The sequence below is a fragment of the Lynx canadensis genome, chromosome X (genome assembly GCF_007474595.2).
Source record: "Lynx canadensis isolate LIC74 chromosome X, mLynCan4.pri.v2, whole genome shotgun sequence".
NCBI lineage: Eukaryota > Metazoa > Chordata > Mammalia > Carnivora > Felidae > Lynx > Lynx canadensis.
The window spans coordinates 17873685-17899040 of record NC_044321.2 but is presented as its reverse complement, the minus strand read 5'-3'; the positions used below and the strand labels follow the sequence as shown (position 1 = coordinate 17899040).

Below are 25356 nucleotides of genomic sequence, written 5' to 3'. Positions count from 1 at the left end.
CTCTCTCTCTCTCTCTCTCTCTCTCTCTCTCTCTCTCTCTGCTCCTCCCCTGCTTGCACTTTCTCTCTCTCTGAAAAATAAACAAACTTTAAGGGACGCCTGAGTGGCTCAGTCAGTTAAGCATCTGACACTAGGTTTCTGCTCAGGTCATGATCTCACAGTTTCATGAGTTCGAGCCCCACACTGGGCTCTGCACTGGCAGCATGGAGGCTGCTTCGGATCCTCTCTCCCTTGCTCTCTGACCCTCCCCCACTCACACGGTCTCTGTTTCTCTCAAATAAATAAAATTTTTTTAAAAAGTGCTCCAGAGGCTCCAAATATTTAATCAAATGTTTTATAGTTTTAACTATTTCTAATAAAATCAACACTTGGAAATTCTACAACACTGGCAGCTACCAATACACTAATTTTTGTTGTCAGGTTCATTGGGTTTTAGGCAGATCTCAGAAGAGAGCTTCTTCTACCATATCTAGACACAAGCTTGAACTTCTTTTAACGGTGTCACAATTACAGAGACTGCAGCTCTATTTTGTTAATTCAAGTGTGTGACTATTCACATAAAATGGTACAAACAGGGACACAACTAAAGCAAACGAACGCTGCGTTCAAATACCAAGCCATGGTCAAACACATCAGTTTGGAACAAGTTACCATCTTGGCAAAAGAGAGCAGTAGTGAAGTCCATGAATGCCTACTCATATCTGGAGACTAGTCTATTCATTGACAGTCCAGTATTTCCCAGATCCATTTAATTGAATATTAAGTATGCAAGGCAAGCTGTTAAAAATTGGTTACCATGTTCCTCTATTCTCCATGTTTCTTGTAAGCTGGTATTAAAACTAGAGGCCTGATTAGATCCAAGTTCATTTTTTTTTCTTTTCCTTTGGCAAGACATCATGGGTGATGGTGTATGCTTCCCAGTGCCCAGTATCGGAAGGCATACAAAATCTGGTTGCCCCACTTTTAGCAAGGCTACTGTTGATGTTTGGGTTCATTTGATGTCAGTGTGATCTACCATGAATTCCCCCATCAACCACTGACCTAATGGTTCTAAGCTGCTATTGATGATAGCTGCCTTGATCCTTTATTCTCATTAGAAATGTTTTAAAACAGTAACTTTCTACTTTTATTCTTTCTCCTGCATTTTAAAGCTGTTATTCTCCTATAAACAATAATTTTCCCTCATCAACTATTAGTTTACCCTGAAATCGGTCAGATCTACAATGCTGATGAAAATTGACGCATCAACCAAATGCACATGAGATTCCTATTTGGAACCTGACTCAAAGACCAACTGTTTAATTTTTTTAAAGGACATGTTTGAGACATTTCAGGAAAACTGAAAATTAACTAGTTGTTAGATGTTAATTATGGAATCATGATTACTTTGTGATAATAGTCCTTCCATTCTATAAATACTGATTTACTAGTGCAATGATATTAATTTTGGATTTGCTATAAAATGCTCCAGCCTCCCCCACAAAAGAAAAGGTTAGGATAAAACAAGAAGAGCCAAAAGCTGCCAGTTGTTGAAGCTGGGTTGATGAGTACATGGGGGTTTGTTATACTATTCTTTTTATTTTTGTATTATTTTCCACAGTAAAATGCTTAAGGAAATAAATTCTTAGACTAGGTCCAGAAACTGGTGAAAAATGAAATGGTTACCATTTGTAATTACTTTTATGTGTGTGAGTCAAGATCTTCTATCACCCAACAGAGTGCAGAAATTTAAGTTTGAAAGTCTCCATCTAACTTCAAAATACTTAAGGTATTTGAAAGGATATCATAACAGTTCTGCAATGAAGAATGACAGCCTTAAAACCTGGTTTGTTTGTTTTTTAAGCAAGGAATCTATTAGCATAACACAGGTCAACTGGACCATTATGTAACATCGTTTTGCCTTGAGTCTTGCATAGCACATCTTATCCAGACAGCATTAGCATGTGTGTCAGTGCCATGTTCCTGTTCCTTCACCTAGCACGGAAGTACAGACATCTCTGGAACTAAGAATTTCCTCCTGAGTAGATGGGAATTCTGCCAGTGACTAGAGATTTACTGAGACTTCCATTGTCTAAACTATAGCTGGGCAGACCACAGCGTCCTGGCCAGCCTGTCACACAACCACACCCATTCATGTATGTAGTGTCTATGGCTGCTTTCCCAGATGCAACAGCAGAACTGAGTAGGTGAGACAGAGACCATATGGCCCACAGAGCCTAAAATATTTACTATCTGGTCCTTCACAGGAAAAAAAAAATGCCAGCCCCTTGGTATAATAAAAACAAAACTGTAGGGCGTAGATTTTTAAAAGCTGACTTGCAACAAAAGAGGGTAATATACTCTAAAGGTTTTATACTTCTACAATTTGATCATCATTATATCACCAATATTTTCTGGTTTGACAAAGGACAGAACTGGGAGGAAAATAATCAGTGATTCAGTAAAATTTTCATAATTAGTCCAAGTAGCTGTGGAAGTAAAACATTTAACAGGATCAAAACACAAAACAATTTAAGAAATGTTATTTGAATCCTTGCCAAGCTGTTTTACTGATGAGTCTTTGTTGGTAGTTTTCAGACAGTCCCAATTTTACCAATATAATAATGTACCTCAAGGTATGTCTGCATGCCCCATCCCTTCATGGGAGAAATGCTTACTCTCCTAACAGAAAATGCAAACAAATACTTAGAACAAGTTTTTCTTCCTTTTTAAATGAAGGAAGGGAGAATCAGGATGAACTTGACAATGAAATTTTAGATGTGCCTGCAAGAATATGTTAGGGAAAGGTGAACAAAGGCTCGTGGTATGTGTTCTCCTTTGTCAAGGGAAGGATGAGGTGAGGGGAGGAGCAGAGTTCACAAAGTCTTTGCAGCCTGCTCCCCACTGGAATTTAGGGGCTCCACACATGCTCAGAGTAGAGATTTGAGGGCCAGATCAGAGATGACTTGAAACTCATCCATAAGCTTCCTGAAAGGCAGACAAAACTGATTTGTTCCTCATTTACACTCCACAAATCTGGGATGAAGGGGAATATTATAGATCCTAATGATTAACAGAATTGTTATCTGATCATTTCAGTAAGGTGCTAGGATTCTCATTCCCTGGAAACACACCCCAAAAGGCTAACCATGAACTGAACAAACGGGATGAACAAGTGCTCACTATACCTTCAAGATATGTTCGTTGGATGCCTTGTCATCAGGGGACACATACAGTCGGATGAACACAGAATTGCTGTACTGACCACGAAATGTTGCAAGGGTATGCAAAAGACTGAACTTTCTCTCTGACCACACTCCCTCAGGACCAATATTAGACTCGAGCACAGGCCAGCGGAAAGGTGAATGCCGCAGGATGTGGAGCAATGGTTTGGCATCTGCTCTTTCGATCGCTTCTGAAAGGGAACGGATATGAAAGAAGAGTTAGAATTGCAAACAGGATCACCATACTAAAAGGCAAGTGTATCTTCTCAAGAGAAAATTCCCGTAAGGTCCCAACTTAGCATTTCAGCTGTTCGAGGGAGGTGTGGTAGACTGAGCACGGCCACAGAGACAGAACTACCTCTGATTCACACTTCAGTGTGACTGCCTAAACTTGGGGTTCTTGCCAGGAGAGCAGACTAGGGAACCTGCTGAAATTCCTGACAATAAAAGATGGGCTCACTACAGCCCAATGAGCGATATTAGGCTGAGAATATTTTGGAAAACTACGGAACCACCCTAGGTAAAGGAAACTGCTTGGTAAAACCAACCCCTCCCCACTATGCATGAATTAATGCCTCAAGGCTCCTTTGTCATCTTTTACTGCCCTCTTCTACCTCACCAAATAATATCTCAAATCCTAAACAAGTTAACACACTTCCCACTGGCACTGGTTTCTCCCTGCAGTGGTCTTGAGAAAGCACACCAGATAAAATGACAAGTGTCACCTTAACTCCAATCAGACCCAAGATGCCAACACAGGCCTAACACACCCACCTAAGATGCCTGTTAGACTGATGGAAAAGCAGAAGGGGCCCGGTCCACCTGGGAATCTGGATTTTCTTGGGCCCCTGTAAGGTTCTATGGGATATAGCAACACTCCCAAATACCCTCTCTCCCAGGCTCCTTCTCAGACCAGACCTGGCCTCTGGATTCTTATTTCTGCACCACATACAATGGGGTCTGCCCTTCTGACCCTACCCAAGTTTCTCATGGAGTACTTGATACCTAAAGAATCCAAGCCATAGAAATAAAATTATTTTCCTATTTTCTCCATCAAGCTACCAACAGAACATTAAGAACGGGAGAGTCAAAATCCAGTCTCTGAAAATTGTTCCTTTCCTCAAACAACACTTTTAAACATTAATCGAATTCTTAGTAGTTCTCTTTTTCCTTAAATAATATCTTTAAACATTAAGAGAGTCTGTGAAGAAGAGGGTGGTAAATATTTTATTGTCTTTATTACTTACTCTCATTCATGCAAGATGAATAAAGGATTTTGGCTTTCTGTATGGCTTCGGTGTCCCGCCTTCTACTGATAGATTTCTCCAAAAGTGCTAGGAAGGTGGAGAAAGGATTCGTTAGTATCCACCCACACATGGTGCCGAGTTAGAGGTCATCTGATAACCACAGTCCCAGCCTCCAGAAAATTAAATGTAAAGGCAGACAGCCCTGCAAAAGACACATCTATAAAAGATACACAGATGGCAGAACCGAGTCCAAGTTGCTTGAGGTTCAAATAAAAAATAAAATTTAACATTCTCTTTTCCAAGGTTCTCCTAATTCACAGAATCCAAAAGTTCAATTTCTAACTGAAACTGGACCTGCTGCAGGGGTTAATGTTTTCTGCTACCTACACAAAAGGAAACAGAATTCATTTATTCAAGAACTAAAAATAACTGAATTCTGTTCCTTGTTTCTGCACCGAGTAATATTCTCAAAGGAGGCAATTTCATCAGAGTCGGGTTTCTTAAGATTTCTCCATAGCCCAGCCTCTCAGGGAGGTCACCTGGAAGAAATTTCCCATTAGAAGTTTTATTCAATGTTGCATAAACATGCTGTGGACATGAAAGAAGTTGTTTAGACAGGAAATGGAGAGGCGAGATTGGAAAGCCTACCCAAATTGCCTGAAAACTTGTCCATTTATACATGCAAAGTCCTGGCCATTTAAATGAGGTCATGTGTATAAAATGGTTGCCAGCATAGACCTGAGCCCACCCAAAAAATGATTTGCTATTTATAAAATCAGTGATGCTTTTTTCTGAAGGTGAAAAATGACAGCTGTCACTATTAAATAGAGGAAGAAAGCCAAGACTCAAAAAAAAAACTACCCTCTTCCCCAAAACACACCTTGGATGCACTTGAGAGTATTAATTTTCCTACATGAAGCCAAGACGAAGAATCCCCATGCAGCACCGTGTTACTGCCTACATCAGGCATCAAACTGCCGTTGTCAAGGCATTTGGAGTTTATTTCTGAAACATCTTAGCAGCCTCCAAATGATGGCACAACAGATGCTCCCAAAGTACTCTGAATAGCTTCAAGACACAATGTAGAGTGCTCATCAAATTAACAAATAATTACGTATTACCTGAAGAGGAATCTTTACTTCTAAACTAGAAGTTCTACCTTTCTGAGGGCACCTGGGTGGCTCAGTCGGTTGAGTGTCTGACTTCAGCTCAGGTTGTGATTTGATGGTTTGTAGGTTCGAGCCCCACATTGGGCTCTGTGCTCACAGCTCAGAGCCTGGAGCCTGCTTGGGATTCGGTCTCTCTCTCTCTCTCTCTCTCTCTCTCTCTCTGCTCCTCCCCTACATGTTCACGTGCTCTCTCTCAAAGATAATTAAACAATAAAAAAAGAAGTTCTACCTTTATGGGGAAAAAATGCAATCCAGAGCTCCTGTCCAGTTTTTTATGAGCACCTGTACGTCAAACAAGTCCACATTAATTACATGGATTCAAATAAAATACATTGAGTTGGATGTGGGCATTTTCAATTATTTCAACTTGTGTCATGTTTCTTTCTTGTGTGTTATCATAGCAATAAAGCAGGATACCTAGCCACAAGGATAAAGAAGAGAGATTTGTTTTTTTAATAAACATAAAGCTCTAAAACCATATCCACATATCTTTCTATTCAAATCAGATCATGTGCCTTTCCATGGTATTACTTCCACAGTCATTGGACTGTTAGGGAGACACATTTGAAAGTAACTAATCCAAATTCCATTTAAGGACATGATGTTATTCCGATGCTATAAACACTCCACAGATTGCAAACAAGAATGCCCTTAGGACCAAAAACAAGCCACGGGAGCAAAAGAATTCAAAGCATTAAACATATGCCTGAGTGTGCACCCAAGGCAGTCTGTGTATCACAAGAAGGGAGAAAGAGGACATGTAATGCTAAGTAGGGCATTCCCAAAACCCTAACTAGGCACAAATATCAATAATATGTTCAGGCATATCCCAGAGATACTGTGGGTTCAGGCGCAGACTATTGCAATAAACTGAATATTGCAATAAAGCAAGTCAAATTAATTTTTTGGCTTCCCAGTGCATATAAAAGTTATGTTTATACTATACTGTAGTCTATTAAGTGTGCAATAGCATGACGGTTTTTTTTGGAGAGAGAGAGAGAGAGAGAGAGAGAACGTCAGCAGGCGAGAGAGGCTAGGGGAGAGAAGGGAGGGAAGACAGGGGAAGGGAGAGAGAGAATCTTAAGCAGTCTCCACCATCAACACAGAGCCAATGTGGGGCTCAATCCCATGAGTCTGGGATCCCGACCTGAGCCAAAATCAAGAGTCAGACACTCAACCAACTGAGCCACCCAGGCACTTCAACAATAGCATTATGTCTTTAAAAAAGAATGTAATACCTTAATTAAAAATACTTGCTTGCCACAAAATGCTAACCATCATGTGAGCTTTTAACAAGTTATAATTGTTTTGCTGGTGGAGGCCCCTGCCTCCATGTTGAGGGCTGCTGACAGATCAGGGTGGTGGCTGCTGAAGGCTAGGGTGGCTGTGGTAATTTCTTAAAATAAGACAACAATTAAGTATGCCACCTAGATTGACACTTCCTTTCAGGAATGATTTCTCTGAGGCATATGATGCTGTTTGATGGCATTTTATCCACAGCAGAACTTCTTCCAAAACTAGAGTCAATCCTCTCAAATCCTGCTGCTGCTCCATCAACTAAGTTAATGTAATATTCTAAATCCTTGGTTGTCATTTCAATGATCTTCACAGTGTCTTTGCCAGGAGTAGATTCCATCACAAGAAACCACTTTCTCTGTTCATTCATAAGAAAGAACTCCTCATCTATTCAAGTTTGATCATGAGATGGCAGCAATTCAGTCACACCTTCAGGCTCCACTTTCTCTTCTACTTCTCTTGTGATTTCCACCACATTAGAAATTACTTCCTCCCCTGAAATCTTGAATCCCTTCAAAGTCACCCATGATGGTTGAAATCAGCTTCTTTTCAGACTCCTGTGAATGTCGACATTTTGACCTCTTCCCATCAATCATGAATGTTCTTAATGTCATCTAGAATGGTGAATCCTTTCCAGGAGGTTTTCTATTTACTGTTCCCAGATCCATCACAGGGATCACTTTCTACGGCGGCTATAGCCTTATGAAACTTACTTCTTAAATGATAAGACTTAAAAGTTACAATGACTCCTTGATCCATGGGCTGCAGAGTGGATGTCGTGTTAGGAGACATGAAAACAACACTAATCTCACTGTATATCTCCATCAGAGTTCTTGGGTAAACAGGTACACTGTCAATGAGCAGTCATATTTTTTCTAAGCTATAGGTCTCAACAGTGGGTTTAAAATACTCACTAAGCTATGTTGTGAACAGATGTGCTGTCATCTAGGCTTTGCTGTTCTATTTAGAGAGCACAGGCAGAGTAGATTTAGCATAATCCTTAAGGGCCTTAGGATTTTCAGAAAGGCAAATGAGCAATGGCTTCTACTTAGTCACCAGCTACATTAGCCCCTAAGAAGAGAGTCACAGCCTATCCTTTGAAGCTTTGAAGCCAGGTATTGACTTCTCCTCTCTAGCTATGCAAGTCCAGGATGGCATCTTCTTCCAAATAAGGCTATTCCATCTACATTGAAAATGTGTTTAGTGCAGTCATCTTCATGAATTATCTTAGCTACATCTTCTGGATAACTTGGATATCTGGATAACACAGCTTCACCTTGTTTTACGGAACAATGTTTTATAGGTTCTTTCCTCAAATCTCATGAGCCAACCTCTGCTAGTTTCCAACTTTTCTCCAGCAGCTTCCTCGCCTCTCAGTCTTCATAGAATTGAAGGGAGTTAGGTCCTCACTCTGCATTAGGCTTTGGCTTAGGGTGCCTATATTGTGGCTGGTTTGATTTTCTATCAAACTTTCTCCATATCAGTAATAAGGCTGTTTGGCCTTCTTATCATTTGTGTGTTCACTGGAGGAACACTTATCATTTCCTTCAGGAATGTATCGTCTGCATTCACAACTTGGCTACCTGTTTGGTGCAAGAGGCCTAGCTTTCAACACACCTTCCTCACTAAGTTTAATCATTTCTAGCTTTTGATTGAAAGTGAGAGACATAGGATTCTTCCTTTCATTTGAACACTTAACAGGCCACTGTAGAGTTATTAACTGGCCTTATTTCAATATTGCTTGTCTTGGAATAAGGAGGCCTGAGGAGACGGAACAAGATGGGTGGACAGCCAATTAGTGGAGCAACCAGAACACATACAACATTTATCAATTAAGTTTGCCATCTTATATGGTTTGTGATGCCCCCAAACAATTACAATGATAACATCAAAGCTCATTGGTCACAGATCACCATAACAAATCTAAGAGTAATGAATAGGTTTGAAATATTTCAAGAATTACCAAAATGTGATGCAAAGACTCAAAGGAAGCAAATGCTGTTGGAAAAATGGCACCAAAGAGACTTGCTTGATGAAGGTTTGTGGCAACCCTGCAAGTTTTTTAAGAACGCAAGCTCTGCCCAGCCCAACAAAGGAACTGTTATAAAGTGAGGTATGCCTGTACGTGTTAAAATTCTGATTTCTGTACCGGAATATGGCTTTTAAATACTTTTTAAGTTTATTTACTTTAAGAGTGAACAAGCATGCGTGTGCATGAGGGGCAGAGAGAGAGAATCCCAAGCAGGCTCCACACTGTCCATGCAGAGCCCGATGCAGGGTTTGATCTCACAACCGTGAGATCATGACCTAAGCTGAAATCAAGAGTCGGCCACTGAACTGACTGAGCCACCCAGGCGCCCCCAGAATGTGGCTTTTAAAACACATGTAGCTATCACGGGTTACCTGTCACACACCTTTCCTTCTCCTCTCCACCTCACGCCCAAGCAGGCAGGAGAGCAATGATATTAAGACAATAGCATGGCAATCAGTTGGCAGCATTCATTTTATGTATCTCTGTATTTGAATTAGTGGTAAGAGGAATAAAGTCTAGCCTGGAGAGTCATTAATGAGCAGAAAACAAAGCCTGCCTACCAATGGCACTTACTCAGGTTATTAAAATGTCCCTAAAGCACTGAGAAGGACTCATGGGTCACCCATACAAGGGCATTCCATCATAATTGAAGTTGTTTCTCAAATGATTTCTCAATCCTCACCCCCTTGCGTGCATCCTTAACCATGTGATGACAGAAAAGTGAAACTCCAGTTCATAAAAACCTACAGTGCAACACACCTCAGACTTTAAAGCTGGTTTCAAAGCGCTTCTGATCAAATTTGAACATAACACACATTACGTATCTTTTCCTCTCATTAATCAAGTAAAATTGTTTTTTCAAAAAAAGACAAATAGACATGTCAAGTGGGTGGGCTTTCAAATCACACCAAAGTGGTTTCTGGTTTCAGCTTGCTGCTTCTTTCTAGCTGGAACCGGGCAAGTTATTTAATCTAAGCCTCAGTTTCTTCAACTGCAAATTTGAAAGATAATAGTGCCTACCTCCCAGGAGTGTGGTGAAGATCAAACATTTTAATGCAAAGAAACTCCCAATATCAAAGGGCAGACACCTACGTGATCAACCAATGGTGGCTTAAACAAGATTACAGGCCAAGTCAGCCATTTACAAAACTGTAATAAAGCTTGTTTCTTGTGCTTTTCCATAAATGTTTTTTCCTCCTCCCTTCTTAGGATAATGGTAGCCAAAGGCCACATGCTATAATGCAAGACACTGCCGCTCCATGTGCAGGACTGTTTTACAAACTGTAGCAGCCCTAGCCACGTCGCAGAGCCCCACATTCCATGCTTGCTTTGCTTCCACAATAGAGGCAATGCTCCATGATGAGGGATATTCCACAGTCAGTGTTAACCCACAAAAATATTTTGCTCACATTCCTCTTAAACAACAAGGCATTTTTCTGATATATACATTTCTAATGAAACTATAACATACATACAAGAAAACTACACTGATCATAATTTGAAGGATTTTCACACAGTAAACACACCCTTCTAACCAATGTAACAACCAGAGCCCCAGAAGTCCCTTGGGTTCCCTTCCAGTCACTACTTCTGATCAAGACAACAAATATCCTCTTTGGGGAAGTGCTTACTCAAGTCTATGACCCTGCTTTTATTGGGTAATCTATCTTTTACCGATTTGTAGAATTTCTTCATATATTCTACACCAAGTCCTTTGTTGAATATTTGTATTGAAAAATCTCCCAATTAGCTTTGTTTTTCTTTATTTTTATTTTTTAGTTGAGAGAGAGAGAGAGAGCAAGTAGGGGAGAGAGGCAGAGAGAGATAGCATCACAAGCAGGCTCCACGTTCAGTGCAGACCCCGACACAGGGCTCGATCCCATGACTCTGGGATCATGACGGGAGCTGAAATCAAGAGTCGGACGCTCAACCAACTGAGCCACCCAAGTGCTCCAATCAGTCTTCATTTTCTTAATGGCATCATGTAATGAAGGAAAATGCTTTCTTTTAATACAGTCCAAGTTCCCTATTTTTTCTGTGTACAGTTAGTGTATTTTGTGTCTCACTTAAGAAACCTTTGCCTGCCCCAAGATCATGACAATATTCTATGCCTTTTTAAGAACCCTTATTGTTTCATGTTTAGATCTACAGTCCACGTAGCACTGGTTTCTGCCCACGGTGTGAACAGGCATGCCTTTGTAACACAAGCCTGGCTTCACAGGGGACAACTAAAGGGAGAATTTTAATGAGAAAGCTATTTTTGGTCATAGGGCCCCAAGTATTGTCACATACGAAGTAATATCAGTGCATAAAATTAGCATTAACAGCGGCTATTCTCCATTAAATTGAGTAGTCTCTGTGGGGCAGGGGCTGTGTCACATTCATCCTGGAGCACCCAGGACCTACTGCTTGGCATGGTTGGTGCTCAGTCCACATTTGCAAAGTTGAATTTCCAAAAAGGTTAATTAAGTCTGAGAGTTGTTCATCCAACAGAAAAGGAACTGTGAGAAGTTGGACTTTATTTATTATTGCTGGGTATAATCAGCAATGTCCTGATTACACAAACATCTATAATCTCCTTTTCTCACATCCCAGCGTCTGTACCATACAATGCAATCCAAGATTTCATTTATCGGTTTTCATGAACACGAGTTTTTAGGGTGCCTAAGTTTCATCATACCAATGGTCTCAGCTTAATCATACATTTCCACTTCCCTGGTCTTCCATCTGGGGGAAAATACTTGGTTGGCATTCAACTTCCTTTAAGCTAACAAGTTGACACAGGACGACCAATTCTACTCATTCAACTCACTTCTCCTGCTGAGACAAGGCCTTTATTGAGGGCTCTGGAACTGGGAAAGAGAATTCTCCACAAAGGACAAGACTCCTGAAGACCTGGTAAGTCAAGAGCTCAAAACAGTCGCATGCAGCCCAGGCCAGTCATTTGAAGTTTCTGCAATATTTAGGACCTTTCACCTAATATCATTTTCAAAAATTTCATATGCACAAAGTTTTAGGCCTATGAGCAAATACCTACCAAGAACCTCAGTGCTGAGCTGATGCCGTTTGAATGAGATGGCTCAAGAGCACTGGAACTCTGTCAAAACATGCTCCTTTGTGTTCTTTCTCCCAACCCTGCAATCCGTCTATGTGTCTAGCTACTTGCTAAGAGAGCAAAGCTGTCTGCCTGATTTGCTTAAAAGCAAACAGTAACTGCATTCTCAATCTTCATGTTACATGCCATCCATGTGAATTCTCAATCTCATGATTGATTACGCCAACATTTCTCCCTTAGAAATCAGGGGGAGTATCCTCTTAATTCTAGTTAAAGAAAAAATAGGAAAAGTCAAAACTTTGAAAGGTCAAATCCACACTTAAGGAAAGGTATGCCCTTCCACACCTAGGTAACAACTAGAATGCTCTTTAGAAATTTATGTATTTTTAAACCTATCATATCATGGCCTGGTTTCCCATCTGGTGGTACTTAAAAACCACCTTAGGATGGTCCATAGTTGAATGTCGCCTCTAATCTTACTATTTTTAGTCCCTGTTGATTTTCCAGGCTACAGACTTCAATTTGGCTTCCAGGCTCCTCAGTTTATTGACCGTACTGAGAAATTTCATTTTTCTAACCCACACTGCATGGGCATTCAGCTCTTATGCAGGTGGACCTGGAGAGTCTAAATCGACTTGCAAAGCCCATTGTTACTCTCGTTAAAAAATAAAATTCAGGGCGCCTGGGTGGCGCAGTCGGTTAAGCGTCCGACTTCAGCCAGGTCACGATCTCGCGGTCCGTGAGTTCGAGCCCCGCGTCGGGCTCTGGGCTGATGGCTCAGAGCCTGGAGCCTGTTTCCGATTCTGTGTCTCCCTCTCTCTCTGCCCCTCCCCTGTTCATGCTCTGTCTCTCTCTGTCCCAAAAATAAAAAAAAAATAAAAAAAACAAAACAACAAAAAAAAAAAACGTTGAAAAAAATAAAATAAAATTCAAGTTGACGAAGTCATGGTCTGTGGATCCCATAACCCTCATGTTTGCACACGAGCAGTGCGACACTCTACCTGGCAGTTCCTCCGCCCACAGCCAGTCAAGCATGGGATTACCTGAGTCTTTCTGACACACTGAAAAGACAGTAAGAACTGATATTTCTCATTCTTCAGGGAAACTCCCATCTAAACATAGGGAGAGAAGCTGTCAGAATCCTTTTCTCCGTTCATTTTTTATGATCATCTTATAAATTATAATTGTTGGCTGGTGTCAGCTTAAGAAGAAGAGGCAGGGATTACTTGAGGGGCACTAAAACCCTCTAAACTCATCCATCTAAATCAGGGCTTACCAAACAACATAAAAATACTCCCCATTTAATACAAAAGACCTCTTTGCCCATAATGAAATCAATTCAGACATTACAAAAGTCTAATAGAAGGTAACTCTTTTATTATGTTCACTTGTAAGTGAATTTATGAGGAGTACACTTAGCAGGGTTGTACTTCAAGATAATTTAAAATAAATTTTAACATTACTCTTTGACAGCACAGAATTACAATGTATCTGCCAATATGATATTTTAACTCATAAAAATAGCTTTCCTATTTACATCAATTGTACCTTAGCAGATAATTCAATGTAAGGCCTGTGTGAATTTAAAGTCACTAAAATCCATCTTCAGTTTTTTTTTCCCATAGTAAAAACCCTAATTATATATTTTGTCCTACCTATTTCTACCATCTTAACATTAGAAGGAAAAGGCCATGTATGGTTATATAACCCCTCCAGGGGTCCTTCCCGAGCAGTCCTGAGACATCCAAGGACCCAGTGGTGACAGCATTCATTTATTAAGCACCAGCTCTGTGCTAGGTGTATTGTATACAACCTCAATTAATCTCCCACCAACCCTCAGAAGCATGTATCACTGATCCCATTCTGCTTGTAACAAGACCCTAAGAACCTGTCCAAGGAAACTCAGGCAGGAAAGGTTAGAGCTTTGATCTGGGCTTAGGTCTCTAACTCCTGCTCACTCAACCATCAGGTGCCCAGTAAAACTCCACACGTTGCTTTTCTGTGTGAGAACAAGGCCTCCAAGCGTGTAATCCAGAGGCAGCAATGCCCTCATAGAATGAACAGATCTCTTGACCTTGACCGGAAGAAAGGCCTTCCCTGGTTACATCGAGACATGTTTTTGCAGTGGTGGACTGACTGTGGGCTGAGCCATCTACCCACTTTGCCCTGTGACCACATCTGTGAGCAAGGAGACGCACTCCTGAGGTACCTACCCAGGGGTGGGAGGCCTGGTGAGGTTAGGGCAGGACAAAATTAGCTGGTCCCTAAGGTGTGACTTCATATTATGCCCTAGTCTAAACCAGTAGTGTCCAAACTTGAACCTGCATCAGAATCACTGGAAGGGCTTATTAAAACACCAAGTGCTGGGTCTTCCTCCAGACTAATATAGCCTAGGTCTGGGGTATGGCCCAAAAATTTGCATTTCTAACAAATTTTCAGGTTATGCCCATGTTACAGGTTGAGGGAACACACTTTAAAAAGCAATAGCGCTTACCAGCCCTCCTTTACTTACCCCAACTTTACTGAGGTATAGTTGACAATTATCACCAGTCCTTCTTAATGTCTGTGATCCCAGAAAACATCACCAGCCCACAGGCCCTCCTCCTCCATTCCCCATCCCACCCAAAGTCACTGCTGATTCCCTCACTCCACAACTCTATCTTAATTAAGCGTCAACATTCTTCAAGGACAGTACTACTCTGTTTTGTTCCAGAGACACTCTCCTCATATTGGCCCATTTAGGTCCAACTTAGTTTCTCAGTTCTGCAAAGTCCAGCTTTAAAAGTTCCTTTCTAAAAGGTGAAATGCAACAGGGGTTTGAGGTGAGGGTTGATTCACTGGTTCAAGAGAAAAAAAAAAAAAAACTACACGATGCCAGGAAAACTTCCAAAGTGAAAAAAATACAGGGCATCTATTTTTAACTCTCACTTATACCACACCCTAAGGCAAAAAAGAGTGGGATAAATACCGCGTCCCTTAAATCCCGAAAAATCTGAGCCCCAGACTTCACAACTCCTCCCTCATCTGTGAAAGTGGCATCAAAAACACTGTAAACATAGCTTTCAAAAGCCACTTCCCAACCAAGCCCTGTCTTCACTCCCACCTTCCATGAGGAGGTAAGAGTAGCAGAGGCTCTATTCCTGGCCATTCAAACTACAGTGTGTGGTCAAGAAAAACCATCCTCCTTAGATGGCATTTCTAACAGTGAGGGATTAGGAACCAGGCTCTCTTCCCCGCTCTGTCCCAAAGAAGGGAAGCAACAACACCTTGGGCACAAGACAAAGGGGCAGAAGGGCTGGCAGGAAGACAGAAAACTTCCACGCCCACCAGCTGCTACCGCGTGGCTTCTGCAGCAGATTCTGCCGGGGGACTGGAGGTGCTTGGCAAAGTACATTTCCAAGTTCAAAGAAACCAGGGGCTACAGAGAAGAGACAAGGACCCTTCACGCTGACCTGAGGAGAACACAGAGAAAATAATCCCCAATGATGCTTGGAGTTTTCTGTAACAAGGAAGACATCTCTACCTTCACCTGGATCCCAAGCTAGACAAGAGGACAGCATGATGGGGCCTTCTGAACTGGTCTCCATACATCCACTGCTTCCTCCAGTATCATTCTCCACATGCAGCCAGTGTGCTCTGGCAAAACCCATCACACCCCTCAACATGACATTTACAAATGGCTCCCCGGGCCCGACGACAGAGGGGAAAATCTTTACACAGGCTAAGAGGCCCACATGCTCTGGCCCCTCCTTTCTCTCCAGTCTTGTCTTTTGTCCCTTTTTCCCTTCCAGCTCTGAGCTCCAATCACACTGGGCTTCTTGGGTTTCCTCAAAGGCACCAGCTGGACAAAGCCTCTGCTCATGCAGCTCTTTCCGCCTGGGTTAAAATTGGAGACATTTGAAATGTTAGACCCATAATCTGTGGGGGACAAATTATATGGCTGGATTGGTTTGGGCAAGTCACATAATTTCCCTGACCTTCGCTTCCTCGGATGTAGGGCAAAGACAGAAATAAACAATGATGGCTAACAGCACCAAATTAGAGTGAGGAACCAAAGAGAAAACAAATGATAGGCTAACTGAATAAAATTAGTAACAAGAACAGTTTGGGCCTTGGGGAAGTGAACTTACGAATTCAGAATAGACAGCAGGTAGTAGAAGTGGTTCCATTTGGAACTTCATCTAAGTGACCACCATAGGAAGCAAACTTGAGAGCATACTGGCACACATCCGTGTGGGTTTCTCTCAGAAATATCAGTGCCCACACCCATCTAAACTACTGATGAAAATCAAATCCCCTTCTAGTTTTCTAAATTAAAAGGTCCATACATGTTTTAAAAATACCTCTCACTGTATAAATATGAACACCAGTAAGCCTTTCCAAACAAACATTTCTTATTTGTGACAAGCTATTCTCCAACCAGCATATAATTAATTTTCCTGTTATGGGTAGTGCCTTTTTACATGGAATGTTCCCTTGACACTTTAAAGCAAATAGTCCATCATTACTAATTCATTAAGCATTCACAGAGATGCTATTAATCACAGTGAACTAATGTGGTATTAATGGTTAGGTTATTAATCTACAATTACATGCAGATTTCCTAATAAATTCAAGTTGCCCAAGTTTTTTGAGGAGGAAGGCAAGGGAAAACAAAATGAACATATCTTTCAGAAAACAAACTAAGGGAAAGAAATTGCTCTCCTTGAATCATAAAACAGTACATACAAACACCCTGTATGTACAACAAATCTTTGTATTTACCCAATATAATGACATTTGTACTATATAGGTTTTCATCAAAATGATAGTATGAATGGAGGAAAAACAAAACCACCCATGCACTCTGGAGATGTACTGAATTTCTTCAGTCGCGTGCTGTGTCCTTAGACACAGTAAAGCCTGGCTACTCAACACGTAGTCCCTAGACCCGCAGTGTGGCCAACACCTGAGAACTTCTCAGAAATGCAAACTCTTGGGTCCCTTCTCAGACCTACGAAATCAGAATCTTCACTTTTTAAAAAAAATTCCCAGGTGATTTATGTACACATTAAAGGCTGGGAAGAATAGTGTTAAAGTCCAGCTTTGTAGCTGCACACGAGAGGGGAAGAAGGAAGTGGTGTACATGAAGACCGAGGAGTGCAGACGAGGGAACAGCATGCCAATGTCACTGAGTATTGTTAATTGTTTTTAAACCTTTTTTAGTGTTTATTTTTGAGAGAGACAGAAGGAGAGAGCGAGAGACAGAGAGAGACAGAGAGAGCATGGGGGAGAGGCAGAGAGGGAGGTAAATAGAGTCGGAAGCAGACTCCAGGCTCTGAGCTGTCAGCACAGAGCCCGATGCGGGGCCCCAACCCCACAGACCACGAGATCATGACCTGAGCCGAAGTCAGGCACCTGACTGACTGAGCTACCCAGATGCTCCTCACTGAATATTGTTGAAAGTACATAAACAAGGTGGATGTGACAAGCAGTTGGGGAGCCTGGATTATCGGAAATATAATTTATATGCCATATTTCACCAGTTCTCAGAAGCACACTTTTTTCACATCTTAACATGTCTGAAATGGGAATCCATCTTACAACTGTCAGCTAAGCACAGTCATGATGTAGTTGCCATCGCCCGGCCGTGTGGGAACTTGATCTCGGAGCTCTTAGGGTAGGTATCTCAAACGAATTGGTTGCATGGCCGGTAAACTGCCACTTAAAAAGCCTTCAGAAAGATTTCCATATGATTCGGGCATGAAATAAAAACTGACTGCGTATCCCAATAGGCAATCTTGGAGGAAAACAGCTGAGACAATTGGGGAGCACTTTTTTCAGAAACGCTGAATCACTGCTGCTATTAATGGAAAGAAGACAATGTTTTGTGAGAAAACAAAGCACTGAGGACTTGAAATCAAAAGGACTGTGAAGAAGTTTTAGCACTACTCTAACCAGTCTCTTCTGCCTGCATTTTTCTTTTTAATTAACGCAAAAGAGTAATATGATAAAAATTAATGTCTAAAAGAACTCTTTCAAGCAAGTAAAAATTTCAGGTGAAAAGGAGGCATTGTGTGATGGCTTAGTCTTTGTTGGCATGAAGCAATGATGCATCTTACAATTGAAAGTATTTTTATTTACTGAAATATGATATTAATTTAGTTAAGGCTATGTAAGCCCCAGCAGTGTTTGTGTGCTGTCTTGCTAAATTTTAAGTCAAATAAATGTAAGAAAATTGCATATAACTATAGCATTACCACTACAGAATACCCAGAATTTTTTTTTTCTATTTAAACACTTATTTATTTTGGGGAGAGAGCGAGAAGCAGGGAGGGGCAGAAAGAGAGGGGAGACAGAGGCTCCCCTCTGTCAGCACAGAGCCTGATGTGGGGCTCGAACTCATGAACAATGAGATCATGACTTGAGCCAAAATCAGGAGCCAGATGCTTAACTGAATGAGCCACCCCGGTGCCCCAGACCCAGCATTTTTCATCATGAAAAATAATAAAGATGTCCAGAAATTTAGGATTGTGTGGATTTAAATAAAAAAGGGCAATATAAGAAATTTTTCCAAAAGACTCCAAAAGCATTTGAAGGACAAGTGAAGCCCTGAGCGAGTTGAGGCATTTTAATTCCTCAGTATTGGGTGTCACACGCACATCTCGGGTTTGGCTGAGCGCGCAGGCAGACACGAGGCCTCTGGCAAGAGCAGTTCCATACACGTCCTGCCACACCGTGGGCCGTGCAGCCTTCAGACCTCAGCAGGAGCCACAATTGCCTGCTTTCCTCACCCAGCACTTCCCACAGGTTCCCCACCAGACATTTTTCATTCTGGCAATGACCTGCAGCTTGCAAACCCTAACTTCCTCTGCTCCACAGTTCAGAGGTTCCAGGCCGACACCAACATGTCTGACTTCAATTAAAATAAAGGAACTTTATGTCTTAATTTATTTGCACTGGTGTGTACCCAGACCAGTGACTACATCAAGGGAAAAAAGAAATCCCTTTTCTTTTCTCACATTATCCTGGGACTTGGCCAAAAGGTTGGGAAATGTAAATTGAGAGAAATTAATAAATTAGGGCATTGCCTGGCATTCTTTAATGTCACCTAGCAAAGCATGCTGCCAGAGCAGTAGTTTTGAATGGGTCTCAGTTCAGAAAACTCACAGAACTTTCTCCAATGGACAGTGCCTACAGTTCTCGACTCAGTTGGTCTGGTTATCACCCTTGAGAAGGTTCTCAAACTTGGCTCCATAATAAAATCACCTGGTGGAAGGGAGTAGTTAAAAATCCAGAAGGCCAGGGGCACCTGAGTGGCTCACCCGATTGAGCGACTGACTCTTGATTTCAGCTCAGGTCATAATCTCACAGTTCATGAGTTCAAACCCCCATGTCGGGCTCTGTGCTGACAGCAAGGAGCCTGCTGTGGAGTCTCTCTCTCCCTCTCTCTTAAAATAAACAAACAAACTTAAAAAATCCAGAAGGCCAGGCTATACCCCAGACCAATTACATCAAAACCCCTAAGGATGGGACCCAGGGATCTGTTTTTAGGCCCCCTTGTGATCTTGGTGTGCAGCAATCAGTGAGAAGCACTTCTCTAAAGCAGCACTATCCACTACAGAAGCTGGTATTAAGAACTTGAAATGTGGCTGGTCTATGTGGAGATGTGTTTCAAGTATAGGAAGCATACCAAATTCCAAAGACTTAGGAACAAAAGAATGTCACATGACTTGTGAATAATTCTTTGGTTATGTGGGTTTAGATAGAATCATGTAATTTCACCTGTTTCCTTTTTCCTTTTTAAGGCAGCTGTTTAAAAATGTAAAATTGGGGCTGGGGGGCACCTGGGTGGTTCAGTCGGTTAAGCATCCAACTTCGGCTCAGGTCATGATCTCACGGTTTGTGGGTTCGAACCGCGCGTCAGGCTCTGTGCTGACAGCTCAGAGTCTAAAACCTGCTTCAGATTCTGTGTCTCATTCCCTCTGCCCCTCCCCACTCTGTCTCTGTCTCTCTCTCAAAAATAAATAAACATTTTTAAAAAATGTAAATTCGGGGCACCTGGGTGGCTCAGTTGGTTAAGCACCTAACTCTTTATGTGGGCTCAGGTCATGATCTCATGGTTCATGAGATCAAACCCCGCATCGGGCTCTGCTTTGACCGTGTGGAGCCTGCTTGGGATGCTCTCTCTCCTCTCTCTCTGCCCCTCCCCTGCTTGCTCTCTCTCTTTCAAAAATAAATAACATTTAAAAATGTAAAATTACATGTGACTTGGATTTGTGATTCACATTACATTTCTTTTGGACAGTATTGACTTTATAGGTCACCAGCTATATATATATAACCTCTCCAAGCCTCAGCTTTCACAACTGTAAGATGGGACAATACCACCTTCTTAGTTTTCAAGCTGTTTATCAGGCACTAAGAGTCAAACCATCTGAATTCTAATCCCAGCTCCACTGCTTATCAGCTATGTGATCTTGGGCTGGTTAATGGTACTGCTCAGTGCCTTTGTTTCCTCTTTTGCAAAACGCAGGTAAATCTCTCAGCTTACAGACCTGGTGGCAGTTCAGTTTAGAGAGTTCAACTAAGGGTATTATTAAACAAAGTCATCTCTATAAAGTGCCTAGCCTACTAGGCCCTTCTCAGTGTGAGATTCCTATGAATTTTTTTTTTGAATCGTTAAAGGCTCACTTTATAGCCATGCGTAGAAATTGTGCCCATTAGTAGTATACTAGGAGAGAAATGGGGATTTTGCCACATCTTAAAGATGCTCAACCCATCCACACCATCAAGCTGCATTTGAAATATTCTCAGAATTGAAGGTGAGAGTACAGCTAAAGCCATCTCATCAGGGAGACTGGAAATGAGAGGCTGAAATTTTCCACTCACTATGGCCATGTATTTTTGTATGCAAGCAACTTTTTAATTTTTCTGGTGCCTAAGTTTTGCCACTGACCAATTAGGAGTCTAGTAAAGGTATGTGACCCATTTCTTTAACACATGGGTTTCAAGGCCCAGACTGAGTCATCTGCTTCTGCTGTGAAATCTGGATGACCCCTGGAAGTTCCTACACAATCCCATATTCTCAGCCCCATTCCCATTCCAGCTTGTGGCAACCAACAGCAAGCACACGTGGGAACTTGGAGAAGCTTCAGGAATCATTACCACCACAGCTCACGTGGGTATACCTCAGAACTGTTACCACCAAAACAGCTAGGATTTTTCTTCCCTTTCCAAACAGTCAGCGTCTTTCAGGAAGTAGCTTTTCAAAAATATGCAACCCTTCTGAACAACTGCCAAACAAAATACACTTACACCAACCATGCAAAACAGGGCCTGGGTGTGGGCAAGCTGAGAAGTGTCACTGTAGGTGTACAGAGGCCTTTCTCAGGATGCACATATCCTGTGTCATCAGTCAGGCCAAAGAACTTATACTTAGTCCAAAGAACCTAAATTTAGTCGACAATCTCCTCAAGTAAAATGTCTCTTTCTTCCTACAACATTCAAGCTAACTAGCAGGAAACTTCATAATGTGTAAATTCATATTTACACAACACAAATGCCCCTCATCTGCTTCCCCACTACTTTTTCCAGTCGGTATTTGCAGGCACAGCATTTCCAAGCTGTAGCTCCACTTCTCATGAACCTTAGCATTTCCTGCTGCAAGTCAAAAATCTCACAAATGAATTTCAACATGTTCATCGGCCCATCTCATTCCTGTCACCTCTCCCCAAGACATGTTCGTGCCTTCCTCCCAACCAAGCCCAGTTACATGGATCCTGTCTTTTCCTAGGAACTTCATTCACAGCACCTCCCAATCTCAAGTTCCCCTCTACATCTACCTTTCCCAGTTCGACCAAGAGTAAGCGTCTTCAAGATCAGCTAACAAGCAAGGTCTTTCAAACCATACGTATTGTGTACTTGGAATGAAGATTCTACTTTGTGTATTACTGTCTTCAATCATTTGCATTGCTTGTAAGTATTTTTAACTACACCACACCAAAAGCTGTACCATCTCTAGCTGGGTGCCAACCTTTAACTCTCCACTTTTGTAATAGGCACATGACAGCTCTTAATAATCTCATCTATAAAATATTTATTCCATGGCATAGGTAACTGCATAAAGCCCAAATTGTAATCAGCTCAAGGTATGGCATTGACACAAATCTCTGGTTTCATCTAATATCCTTATAAACATATGAACTGTTGGTAATGTGCTCATTACCTGGGGATTCAAGACAGTAGACTGTTCAGAGATTTGGGTATGAATGGACCTACGGGGTTACATTAATAGCCAACTCTGCTTTAAACACCTAGAATTAGGATGCATCAAAAGGCTGAAGTTCAGGGAAACTCTACTTTCTCGAGGCCTGCCCAGCAACGTTTACCCAGACAGGGGTTCTTAATCATTTTTGTGCCATACATCTCCTGGGCAGACTCTTAAAACCTAAAGACCATTCACAAAATAATGTTTCTGAGTGCATAAGAAACACAGGTTTCCAATAGAAACCAGTTATTCTGCAACACGGTTAACAAAACATTTGATTTACTGTTTGACATCATAATATATGTGCTACTTCATTAACTCATTTAATAGTAAGATCTAGCATTGGGTCTAAGAACCACTATGACTGTGAAGTGGTGATGTATGTCGATAATATTCCAAGATACTTGCAACATCTATATTAATACAGAAAAATAAAGATTTCCATTGGGAACAGTATCACACCCAATAACACACAGTTCATAATTAAAGAAAATGCTGAAGTTCCATTAGAGGTTAGTGAAAATAAAGCTGCATTTGTTTCCCCTTCAAGTCCTTGGAAATCTTTTGACAGCCTTCTGTCACAAAGAATCCCCTAGAGAGAAGGCACCTTGGTGGCTCAGTCAGTTAAGCCTCTGACTTCCCAGCTCAGGTCACGATCTTGGAGTTTGTGGGTTCGACCGCTGTGTCACGCTCTGTGCAGACAGCTCAGAGCTTGGAGTCTGCTTCAGATTCTGTGTCTCCCTCTCTCTCTCTGCCCCTCTCACACTCAGTCTCTTTCTCTCTCTCAAAAATAAGCATACATTAAAAAAAAAAAAAGAATCCCCTAAGGAGGGGGGGAAGAAAAAAGAAAGGCAAAGTGGTGTAAACGACAAAAAGTGGCATATGAAGAGGATCTAGAACAGCCTAACATGACACTTTTCCTCATTTTCGCCCCTTTTCTCTTTCTTTTCCTGCAAGTGGGATTTACAGCTCCCATTTCCCCAATCAATGTGTTGGCGAACCAAATAGATTATCGAGACCTTCCAGGTCTGAGGTCATGACCAAGGTGTGGCAATAAAAGCTGGGAACACACACAAATGTCCTAACCTATTGTTTCCACCTCCAGGCTTGCTTCTTTTAAGATCAACTGTGTTATTTACGGGCATGTTGAGACTTCCAGAAAAAATTACATCACACTATTTTACTTTAATGATGCTGGTAAAGTTTTCTTATGAAATTTATAATTTTTATTGGCTAGGAATCTAACATTTCTCAAGCACCTACTAAGTGCCAAGTGCTTTCAAAATGGTAATTTAATGCTCATGAAATTAACAACAGCAGATGTTATTTATTGAACTCTGTGTGGAAGACTGTTGATGCACTTCATTGAATTAATCCAACAGGATCACCAGATAAGAAACTAAGCCTCAGAGGAACGTGGTTTGCCAGCAGTCAGGGAGCCAGGAAGTGGCAGAATCCCAAATGCTTTCCAGAGCCCAACCGTAAATGACATCCCGGGAGTTTTCCTTTTCTTTACTGTAACTTACACAGAATCACACTACCAGGGAGTCTGGGAGCCTCAGGAAGGTCTCTAGCCTGTCTCAGGGTCCATTCCTCTGTCCTGCCTTCCTGATGCCTCGAACACGAATGAAGAGCAACTGACAATTACCCTTCCCCTCCACCAGGGGCAAGTTCTGTTTGGATCTCATGCCAGATCTTGTGGAACAACATGCCGCGCCTCAGGCACAGATGGAGGGGAAGAAACAAAAGAAAGCCACCCCTCTCCACTGAGTCAGCCAGCCACTCACAGAGGGCACAGTCTTTCTCTCCACTCTTTAACAAGTATTAGTGAAGACCAACTACATGCCAGGCACTGTGCTGGGTCACAGTGAAGCCCAAAATGGCACCCTAGTTAAGAAAAACAAGCAAACAAGTACACAAAGAAGGTAATTCAAATGGTTCTTAGTACCACAAAGAACACTAATAGGGTAACAGGATAGAAAGGGACTGGAGATGAGAGTAGAGAACTATTTTTAGTAAAGGTGTTCTCTGACCTTTCTCTACTGCTTAACTCTACCACTGACAGAAACTGAAATTCATTCCCAGATAGCTCACCTTTCTAATAGCCTATTCAGGGTTCTAGAACAGGACTGATAGAAACATTATCTGAGCCAGGTGCCTGACTGGCTCAGTGGGTTGAGTGTCTGACTCCTGATTTTGGCTCAGGTCATGATTCCAGGGTTGTGGGATCAATCCCTGTGTCAAGCTCTGGGCTGAGCATGGAGCCAGCTTGGGATATTCTTTCTCTCTCTCTCTCTCTCTCTCTCTCTCTCTCTCTCTCTCTCTCTGCCTCTCTCTCGCTTGCACATGCTCTCTGAAATCAAAAAATAAAGAAACATTATCTGAGCCATATATATCACTGTTAATTTCCTTGTACATTTAAAAATAAGAAAAATGAAACAAGTGAGGTCATTGAACAATATGTTTTAACCAAACAGATCTTAAAATACTATCATTTCAATATGTAATTGAGGAAATAAATCATCAATTTCTTGGTGAGATATTTTACATGTTTCTTAAATGAAGTCTTTGAAATTTGGTGTGTATTTTATATTTATACCACATCTCAATTCCAGTTAGCCATACTTCAAGTACTCAAAAGCCACATGTGGCTAGTGGCTACCGTATTGAACAGTGCAGCTCTAGACTCTTGATTACAGTACCTGTTGAAACATTTTGTGATGTGTAGATTTTTAAATTCCATAAGGGTAGTCTTGGGGACCTTATTAATCTCTGCACTTCTGTATCCTCCTATGTCTAACACAATGGCTCTTGTTGGATAGGAATGAGGAAGTATAAATTCTCATTGTTACTGGCAAGGATCTTATGAGCAAACAGACTTACAATCACGAGACGGGGTGCCTAGATGGCTCAGTTGACTGAGCATTTGAGTCTTGATTTTGGCTCAGGTCATGATCCCAGGGTCATGGGATCAAGAACTGCATTGGGCTCCATGCTGAGCCTGGAGCCTACTTACAATTATCTCTCACTCTGCCCCTCTCCCCTGCTCAAACTTTCTAAAATTTAAAAAAAAATTAAATTAAAAAAAGAAAGAATCATGAGACG

The 25356-nt window shown here is 41.6% G+C and overlaps 1 protein-coding gene across 1 annotated transcript in view; it reads right to left on the bottom strand.

Moving 5' to 3' along the window:
• The window catches only part of PHEX (phosphate regulating endopeptidase homolog X-linked), a 228066-nt gene that overhangs the window by 179299 nt on the left and 23411 nt on the right, over nucleotides 1-25356 (bottom strand). Inside the window, exons 6-7 of the mRNA XM_032592115.1 lie at nucleotides 4451-4537; nucleotides 3168-3394 (exon numbers count right to left, since the gene is read on the bottom strand). Coding sequence (XP_032448006.1) covers nucleotides 3168-3394; nucleotides 4451-4537 — 314 coding nt within the window. The remainder of the gene's footprint in view (nucleotides 1-3167; nucleotides 3395-4450; nucleotides 4538-25356) is intronic.